This window comes from Symsagittifera roscoffensis, chromosome 8 (assembly GCF_963678635.1).
Source record: "Symsagittifera roscoffensis chromosome 8, txSymRosc1.1, whole genome shotgun sequence".
NCBI classification, from domain to species: Eukaryota; Metazoa; Xenacoelomorpha; order Acoela; family Convolutidae; genus Symsagittifera; species Symsagittifera roscoffensis.
In genome coordinates, this window is record NC_087069.1 from 26,191,327 (window position 1) to 26,202,012 (window position 10,686).

General features: G+C 37.1%; 1 protein-coding gene across 1 annotated transcript; it reads left to right on the plus strand.

Annotated features, from left to right (window-relative positions):
• Positions 1-893: 893 nt before the first annotated feature.
• Positions 894-10,686, plus strand: LOC134853713 (interaptin-like). Its single transcript, XM_063869713.1, has 7 exons — positions 894-1,124; positions 1,432-1,569; positions 1,948-2,104; positions 2,391-2,544; positions 4,003-7,044; positions 7,226-9,279; positions 10,167-10,686. Exons 1-7 carry the CDS (start codon positions 1,046-1,048, stop codon positions 10,327-10,329), a joined length of 5,787 nt encoding a protein of 1,928 aa, XP_063725783.1. The 5' UTR covers positions 894-1,045; the 3' UTR covers positions 10,330-10,686.

Consider the following 10,686-nt stretch of genomic DNA (forward strand, 5'->3'; position numbering starts at 1 on the left):
AAATTGAAATTTTTATGACCAGACCCCTCTTCTCTTCAAGAATATCCTATATCAGGAGCGCGGATTTAGGGGAAGGAGGGTGGGGGCGTGGGGCGGAGGCCCCTTTTCAGGGATTTTCGACCCCCCGCCAACCCAAAGGGTCCCTCCTTTGATACTTTTTAAGAAATCCATTTTTGGCCGACCGACATTAAAATTTTTCTAAAGGCGCCAATATACACTAACTTTGAGGGGAAACGCGCGCCAAAAAAAAACGCAATTTTTTGTTAAAAATTTTCAAAAGAGTGCCCAAAAACCGCCTTTTTGACCAGTTTTTTCAAAAATTTGCTTACGGCGCAGAAAATTTGGTCAAAACAGGGTCTTTTTACTGCTTTAGAACAGCTTGGAAAATCAATTTGGTCGGCCTAAAAAAAAGGTCGTCAAAGTTTTCTGAAAATCCGCTCCCCCCCCCTCGAGAAAATCCTAGATCCGCCCCTCCTATATCCATCCCTGGTCTAGAAATTAGTTTTTCTTTGCTATTAACTTCTTATTTTCATACTCAGGCTGGATTTTTACGAATTTGTGTTCCCGTCAGAACAATACTAATCATACGCAACTGATCTTTTCTAGTACTTTTCGAAGCAGAAGTACACCTAACTTTTTTGAAAGGCGGGACCTTTTTCTGCTTTTGGTAACAAAATGCGAGTTATTTAACCAATTGTGTAATAATTTTAGCGCAGTATTAAATGGTGTTGCTGTTTAAAATTTAGTTTTTTGTTGACTTTTGTAGAACAAGTCGAATAAGTAATGTTCAAATCGATAAAAACGTGTACTTAAGAAGCTTTTGGCAATAAACAACAGAGTTGAAAATATCTTTAGTCAACTTACGCGTTTTCAAAAGCCAACTTTTCAATCTACGCCGACAATGTTTTAGTTTCAAAAAACGTGGTTTGATTAATTTTTTCATGTACCGCATCTTTTCACACCTGATTAAGTTATATTGTATAGACCAGATTTGATTCAGATTTAGCATTTTGTGTAGTTATCAATTAGTTATAAATGATAGACTATGAGTAATAACTTAGAGAAACTTCTCCAGCAGAAGCCCTACTACAGAGGTCCAGATAAGGGCAAAACTGGTTCAAAGGGTAAGTTTTTTATTAAAAATACTTATTTTTTTTTGCTAGAAAACCTATAATTGAGCTCATAACGTTCACAAGTAGCTTAAATTTCTTTGCGCAAAACCAAATATTTCCAGAGTGATGGTCAGCCAGATTTTTCTTTCATTTTGGAAATGTTTCAAATCAGTAATCAATCTAGTTAGCTTATATTTTACATCTTTTGCGGTTTATCGCTTGAAATTGAATCAAAGTTTTGTTATTCTCCGATTTTGAAGCTCATAAGTATTTTTGATCTGCTATAGTTTGAAAAGTTGATCATCGTTTTTTCTTGAAGATGCAAAGAGCGATGAAGGCTCTTCGGCCGGGGCAACGGGGGGCACGGCGACGGAAGATTCTGCCGACACTGCCAACATGACGGACCCGACCAGTGCATCTGTAACAGGAGACAAGTACAAAGACTTGGCCATGCGAGGTATGTTTTTAAACGCTACGAGTTGAAAATTTTAGACGCAAACGGCCTTGAGTCGCAAGAAAAGAGCTTCGCTCAACAACATAACTCACTTTTAAAATTCGGGAATAGTACAAACGGATGATCCTTTCCTTGGACAGGCTGAACAGTTTCTGGTAAATTCTCTGCGTTTTGCAGAAACTTAGAATTTTTAACTTTGTTTACTTCATAGAATTATTAGTAAGATTGAATGTTCCAACCGAAAAACAAACAACTTTTTTTATCACGAGCGAGTCTCAAATTAGATGTTAAATTCCAGCTTCCTTTCACTTAAAAACAAATTTTTCAGCGAACTCTGTGTTAAGGTCCTATAGGCGATTTTAAAATTACGACTGTGTTTAGCTCGAGTTCTGAGTGCAGTACTACATCCCAAAGACAAGCGAAAGAAAGGACCCAAACTAACTTCCCTCTCGCCGAGACCCAAGACATCAGCAGAAACCCCCCTTAGCACAATTCCCGGATCACCCAGACAACAATCATCACCGCCTGTCATCAGCAGGTTAATAACAGGCTTATTATCACCATGTCAATAGCCGAAAAATTAAATTATACTAATGAAAAACACACAGTGTGGATTTAGAGTGCAGGGCGGGTTTTTTAAAAAACATTCTTCGGAAATTTGATACCATTAATTTACCCGCTCTGCTACTCCTTCTTTTCCGACAACAGTTTGGCCGACTGGCCCTTAACACATTCCCAGATCAGTTTTCAACAGGATATTGTTTCAGAAAAACTGTATTCTAGATTAATCTCCCAAAAAAAACTTAGTTTTAACTTTTGAGCAGGCCGCCAATTGGATCTTCGAATGGAAATCAGGAGGAAGAGGGAGATGATTTTGTGGTTCTGGGATCGGACTCCCGACCCCAGTTGGAAGCGGGGGCAATGGGAAGTTTTGACGATCTGGTCGGAAGCAGCAGCCAGAACGGCAAAAATGAAAAGGTAAATTTAAGTTTGATGGACTTGGTGTTCACCGGAGTTGAGGCATTTCTCAATTGAAAAATGTAAAGAAAAGCTTTGTCCTTTTCGACCGCCACTTGCTTATGTATAAGTTTTAGCGGGACTAGTCTATTTTTTCTGCTCTTTTTCGTCATGTTTATCCACAAAAAAGTAAATCCAGTAAAAAATGAAATCTGAAGAAAACTTTTTTTTTCATAAAGCCTTCTCAAGAATAGTTTTATTTCCACTTTCTTACTTTCCAGAGTAGATTTTAATTTATGACACAGAGGCCAAGCGGAGCTTTGCAACCTTTGCGATACCACAAAAATAGCATTGCAAGCTAGCAGACAGGAAAGGATAAGAGAGCCACTGAGTCCAAAGAAAACGGAAAAATTCTCGAAGAAACCACAGCAAGAAAACTTCAAAATTTTGTCAAGTTGTTTATAATGATGTTCAAGTTGCGAAAAACACGTCCAGAAACACATTTGACGGCGTTTAAGGAAAATTCGAAAACATGTTTTGGAGCAAAAGAAAAGTTTTTGTCATAAGAAACTTTCAACTATAAACTTTATTCTGAGATATTTAAAAGAATTATAAATTGCAGGAGTAAATGAAAACATAAAAAAGCAACTCAAAGAATTTTGCATACAGCAAAAAATTCCGAGAAATGGCAATTAAGCCGACAAAACATAAGCAAACAAATATTAAACCGACAATTTTTTTGAGACGGAGAATTTCCAGTTATAAAAAAAACAGGTCCTGGTGAGATTCAACCCAGGACCTTTGCCGTCCCAGGCGTATTCGTTGCCTCCAGACTAAGTGGGCCGGAGTGGCATAGAAGTTTGAATTTATTATAAGCCAAGATACCAAGTCATTCAAGTGATTCTGTTAAAGATGTTAATAACCCGAAAAAGTCTATCTTCCGACTTGATATCGCTTGCATATCGTAAGCTTAATAAATCTCCGCTTACGCGTTATTAGCTCAAAATATATCGCGATTTATTTGTCCCAAATTGGCCAAAATGGCAATCATTAAACTCCCATAACTTTACAAAAAAAGATCACAGGTGAAATGGCTTTTCAAAATTAAGCTTAGGACAACAAGATTTCTTGAATGATAAAAAAAACATTGTCAAAAATGGCTAGCTAAATAGTTGAAATTTGTCTGAAGTAATAAAAAAAAACACACGAGCACAAATATTCCGTTACTTTCCGTACAAAAGTCGGAACAAAAATGCAATGGGAGGAAGTTTTTTATCTGACATGCATAAGAAGTGGCAAATAATCAAATTTTTTGCAATTTTCATGAAAGTTTTCCGTGGAACCAAATTTCTATTTTTTCAGAATTTTTTTGCGGCTTTTCCGAGCCAGACATGAAACTAAAGTGTAATTCTTGTGCAAATTTCCAATTCGATGGCAAGCTTCAACTATTTTTTCATGACATATGAGTTGGATTTTTAGGACCAAAATGATGAATTGCGACAATTGGCACAGAAAACACGCGATGCCGAAAAGGAAAAAGCCGAGATGCAACGAGACTTGGATGACTTACACAAACGACTGCAAAACCAAGCCGAAGAAGCACGAAAGATGAAAAACGAAGTGCAGGGTTTGCACGACTATCTGGATCAGAAGAAGAAGGAAAACGAAAAACTGAAAACTCAATTAGGAAAAAATGCGGACCAAAAAGACCAAAAAATCAGAGATTTGGAAGATGAAAACGAACGCAACCGCAACGAAATGCTCAAAACACAACAAGAATTGAACAGTAAAATTGACAAGTTAAATCGTGAATTGAAAGATTTAACCGGTCAAAAAGACAGAATTTTGGCTGAAAATGGGGCGAAATTGGCTGATTTGAAGCGCTCGATAGACCAGGAAACAGAAAAGGCGAAAGATGCTCAAAAAGTTTTAGAGGCAAAAATTGAGTCACTTAACGCAAAAAACTTGCAACAGGAGTCCGACCACCGGTATGAAGTTGATTCACTGAAACAAAAAGTAGATAAAGCGAATTCGGCTCAAAATCGTGATATTTCAAAGCTAAACGAAGAACTACAGAAGGTGAAACGCGAGCGAGATAGTCTGAAAGATGAGCTGCATTTAGGTACGAGCAAACAAAAATCAGAAATCGAAAAGTTAGTTTCGGATTACGAAATTAAAATTAAAAACTGGAAAGAGGATTACGCGCGAGTTAAAAGTGAGATGATAGATTCCGAAAGGAAAAACGAAGCTTATCTCGAAAAATTGAGACTCGACCACGAAACAAACAAAAATAACTACAACGAAGATTTAGATCGGTTGAAAGCAGAGCTTAAAACTTCGAAAGATCAGCGCGCTGCTGAAACTACAAAACTGAAGCTTGAGAAAGAAAAACTTCACGAAGACTTTGACGCTCAGCTCGAAAGGTTGAAAAAAACAAAAGACTACGAAATAGCTTCTCTTAAATCAGCGTGTGACAAAATCAACGCTGAATATGACCAATGTTTGAATGAAAAACATCAAAGTATAGCTGATCTGACCAAAAAACTAGAAAGTTCTGAAACTGCTCGACAGAACGAAATGAAAGAGTTGCAGGAAAAACTTCACGAAGCGGAAAATTCGAATAAAGAAAAACTCGATGAGATGAAAAGAATGACAAACAATGAAAAAGGTAATCTGATTAAAGAAATCCAATCTTTGAAAGACGAAATTAAGAAAATGAAAGTTGAACACGCATCTGAAGTTTCAAATCTTCAAAAAGATTTGAAGGCAAAGTTAGAAGAGGCAAATTCTGAAATTCGAGTGTTGACTAACGAAAATAAACAGATAGCCAAAAATCATCAACAAGAGCTGCAAAGTGTCAAAAACGGACTTCAAAAAACAATTGACGATCAAAATAGAGCAATGGAAAAACTGAAAACTAGATCGGACACCGATATCGAAAATTTGAAAAATGAAATCGCTAGTTTGAAGGAAGAAAATAGCGAGCTAAGAAATGATTCTTCAGCTAATACGGAAAGATTGACCAATGAGATTTACCGAATAACGACCAATAAGAACGCAGAGATTAAAGATGCCCAATCAAAACTCGAGCAGCAGCAAACTGATTCGGAGATCACGTTTGGAAAACTCAAAGCCGATAAAGCGAAATGTGAAAACGAACTCAACGAAGAGATTTCACAACTTCGTGAAAAACTTCAAAAAGTGACTGAAGATCACAAGCAAAAACTTGAAAAGGTCGAGGCTGAAAAAAGGCGGGAGGTTGAAAGACTGAATGAAGAGTTGAAAAAACAGTTTATGGCCAAAGACGAAGAATTAAAACAACTGCGTGAAAACTTGGAAAGAATGATGGACGAAGCAGTTTTGGCAAAAGAGGCACGTGATAAAACCATCGAACAACTTCGAAAAGATTTGATAAATCTAGAAAACAAGAAAAACCATGAAATCCAAGATTTGATGGATAAACACGAAAGCGAAGTCGATAAAATCAAGAAAAATTTGATCGCAGAAATTGGACAAAAGCAAGATTTCATTTCAGAACTCTTAAAAGAAATCGAAAGTCTGAAAGCAGAAATTGAAAAGTTGAAAAAGTTGCTGCAAAAGGAAACTGCAGAAAATAAAAAGGAAAAATTGGCGCTTCAAGATGAAGTCAGAGCTCTAAAATTGGAAAGAGACGAGCAAAAATCAGGCTTGAGTGACGAAATCCAAAGGTTGAAAGAAGAACGGGACAATCAATTTGCTAAAATGTCCGAAGACTTTGATAAGCTCAAAAAAGCGTCTCAAAATGAAAAAGATCAACTTCAACATGAGATTTCAGGTCTCAAACACGAAATTGATACCTCGAAAACGAAACATCAAAAAGAGGTTGAAAACTTGAAGAAAACACAAAACCAGGATATGGGTAAATTGAAAGCCGATTTCCATGACCAAATGGCCTACAAAGACTCACTTCTGAAGCAAAATAGTGACGATATGCTGAGTTCAAATGAACTTCACTTGAAAGAACTGGAAAGCTTGAGCGATACTTACGAAAGACAATTACAAGCCGCTTTGGAAGATGTTAAAGAAAAAGACTCGGCTTTTCGAGAGCTGAAAAAAGAAGCAGATAAAGATATTAAATTGCTTCAAGACTCACTAAAAAATCAAAAAACCGATTATGAAAAAGAAGTTCGAGATTTGAAAACTGATCTGAAAGAGAGCCAAGAAAGGTCAAAAATGATCGAAGATGTCAAAAATGAAGAAATAAAAGAGCTCAAAGACGAAATCTTGAACTTGAAAGAGTTTCACGAACGAATGCAGAACGACTTGAATGAAGAACTTAAGAATCACAAATTTGAGTCGGATAAGTTCCGACAGGAAGCCAACGAACGAGAAAAAGAGTTGAAAATCGAGAACGAAGAGCTAGTGCGGGACACGAGAAAACTGGAAGATGCGAAAGGCGACTTGCAGTCGGAATTGAAGTCGGCTCTCGCCGATTTGAACGACTTGAATCGAAAACATGAACAGATGCAACACGACAATGAGGTGAGCTTTTTCACATTCTTAATTTTTTCACTGTTAATTATGATCTTCGGTTTTTGAAATAACCTTTTTTGAATCTAGCAAAATTTATTTACAATTTTAATCATTTTCCATTTACGAAGAGTTCTGTTCACCCTCAAAAAACTGTTTTTTATATTTTTTATAATATTTTTTATATTTTCAGGACGAGAGGTCTCGTTTGAAAGAAGACTTGCGACAACTGCGAACTGAAAAAGAAAATGACCTGGAACAGAAACAAAACGAACTAGAAGATCTCTACCAGGAACTGGAAAACACACGAAACGAGAAAGCCAAATCGATCGAACTCCTCCAAAAACAATGTGAAGATAACATCAACGAAAGCCGAGAAGTCATCAATCGGCTTCAAAAAGAAAACGACTCTCTAGCTTCGAATTTGGAGTCGCTTAGAACTGAAAACAAAGATGTACGCAAAAGCTACGATACTGAAACTTCGAAATTGAGAGGCGATATTGAAAAAGCTAAAAATCAACTTATCGATGAGAGGCGTCAGTTTTTAGAAGAAATTCGCCATGCTAAAGAAGAAGATCGAAAAAATGCTGAAATTTTGACAAATCGACTGAAAGACGCTCATAATGAAATTCGAAACGCAAAAGAAGAAAACGAAATTGTGAAAACTAATTTGAATGACGAAATTTCGAAACTCAGAGACGAATGTCATAGAATTGAAGATTCTCGGATTCAAGACCAACAAAGGCTCAAAGATGAACTGAAATCATCAAAACAAGAAGCGGACACAAAAGCGAAAGCAATGCATAGCGAACTATTAAACACAAAACAAGAAGCTAAAAATTTGAGAAACACTTTAGAAAGATCGGAAGAAACTTCGCGAAAGGAAATTTCTGAGTTGAAAAAGGCGAACCAAGAAGAGCGCGACAACTTGCTGAAAACTTACGACTCGCAACGAGACTCGTTGCAAAATCAAGTTGATGCTTTGCAAACCGAACTGGAAAATAACCGAGAAAACGCGCTACAAGACGGAGAAAATAAGAATAAACAAATCAATAATCTTCATAACGAGCTGGAAACAGAAAGAGCTTTGGCGAAATCCAGAATCAATAATCTCGAAAAAGGAAATTTTATGTTGAAGGATCAAATTAGCGCACTTCAAAAAGATCACAGCGCTATGATTAAAGAACTTACAGAAGAAATAAATGGAGAAAGAAAATCGTTCTCGGAACTTTCCGATGAAAAATCTCGAATCATCGCAGAAATGCGAGACGAGCTCGGCGTATTGAAAAACGAAATGAGCTCCGAACGCGACCGAAACGAGAAAAGTTTAACCGAAGCGAACGAAGAAATAAAAATCCGCAAGGCCGAGCTTGAAATGACAAAAAATGAGCTCAAAGACGAGAAAGATCGACTGAAAAACGAATTGGAAGAGTTGAAAGCCGAAGCGAAACGACAGTTAGACGACCGAGCGAAAGAGGTTGAAATGTTGTCGAACGAAGTTCAAAGTAACCGACATGAAATTGACGAGCAAAGAATTGAGCTGGATAAACTTCGGGCCGACAGAGTTGATTTACACGACCGGCTTGAAACCGAACGAGAAAAGTTACTATCGGAAATGGACGCAATTAAAGCGGAAAATTCTATGAAACTGGAAAGTATTTCACACGATTTGGAACAACAAAAAGAAGATAACAGGTTGATAAAGAAGGAGCGAGAGATGGAAACCGAACGACTTCGCGGTGACATTGAACGAACGAAATCCGACGGCGACGAACTCCTGAGTAAAATCCGAGACGACTTGAACTCGGCAAGAGACGAGATCCGAAACACGAAAGCCGAGCGCGACGAGTTAGTCGATAAACTTCGCGAGGAAATCGAGAAAGTGAAATTTGAGCGTGATCGCGATGTTTTGGACTTGAAAAAGTCATTGCTACACCAAGAAAAAGAAACCGAAAAAAGCCAGGATAGATTGCTGTCTCAAAACGAAGATTTGGTTGAGAAAAATAAAATGTTGAACGATAAACTCAACGACCTTGAAGACGAGATTGATAACGTGAAAAACGCACTTAGAGACGCACAGATAGCCAGGAGTCAAAGCGACCGAGATTCAAAAGTGAATGCTGATCAAATTAATGATTTCAAGTCGGAACTGGACAAACAGCTGAACAAAATGGGAGATCTTCAGCAGCATAAGTGGGGTTTGGAGGAGAATAACAAAGCATTGAGTGGGGATTTGGAATACTTCAGGTTTCAGTTTCCGAACTATTTACCTTGAAAAAATGATCAAAAATGTTCAAACCAAAATTCATTCACTAATAAAAGTTTGAAGTATCGGCATTTAATTGTTTAATTACTAAACATTTTTTCAGTGGGTAGAAATGAGAAATTAATATCTCTACTCATTACTCATTTCATATATCTATCTCTATGCCCCCCCCCCCTACCCCCCGCGAAAACACTAGATCCGCGTTTGTCCAAAACGGTAACAGTTTTGTTCCGACCGCTGTATTTTTGTTCCGACCACTGTTCATACATGTTCCGACATGCATGAACAGCATCCATGTATCAAAAAAGCCCTGCAAAAATTTCAATTTCCTTATTAATTTAGTTGGAACTTTCTGTGCAACTGGTGCAGTAACCAGCTATGCTTGTTGTATTTTAAATTGTACGAAAAGCTTCAACTCAAATTGTATATGTAATTAATTTTTTTTGTGTACGAAATTCGAACAGAATGTTTGATGCGTAAGTCCTTTTGCATTTTTTGATAGTCGTAGCGTACTACAGTTCACACTCAAATGTGATCATTTTTCCGACCATTTGAACAATGTGGAAGAACTTTGTATTCGGGTGTGTTGTAGTTTTTTTTGTCTCTTAGTCATTTTTCTACAAAATTTTTTTCCATTTTGCCTATATTTATATGACTGTCGAATATGCCTAAATATTAGTGTTACGCCAGATACTTTCATCACACTACCCAGAAAAAAAACACGAATCTGAAAAAAAACTCTTTTTTTGTAGTTTTTTAAAGACTATGATCGGATAATTCTGTGCTACTTGCACAGCAACCGGCTACCCTTGTTGATATCTTTGCCAACAGATTAATAATAATTAAAAAATCTTGTTGTTCTTTTAAGATACCAAACAGAGATGCTGCAGAAGATGAACAAGGAACTGGAAGAGAACTTGCGAGTGTGTCTGACTCTTTTGAAGTTAGTGAGGGGGTCAGTGCTGAACTCAGAAGACATGTATGAACAGCACTCTGAACACCACCAGCACACAGAAGCCATAGACTTCTGAAAAGGCCATAGAGGCCATATTTGTCCATGAATCGAAACATGACTCGGTGATTTTAAAAATAAGAGAATGTGGTTGTAGTTATTCTTAAACTTTTTAGCAGCCAAACTTTCTGGTTCTTAAAATCACTGACTCAAAAGAGTTGTTTCAATGGAGTGCCCACGCCAAATTTAGAAGATGGTTTTGAATAACATTAATTGAAAACTGCGGTAAATAATGGCCTGAGTCAATTTGATAGCTATTTGTACAATTACAAAACGACGTGTATTTCCTAAAGTTGCCAAATTTGTCTAAACTAGATAACCGAAAAAAAAACTACCCTGATTTAAAATCTGTATTAGGACTTGTTTTAAAAATAAC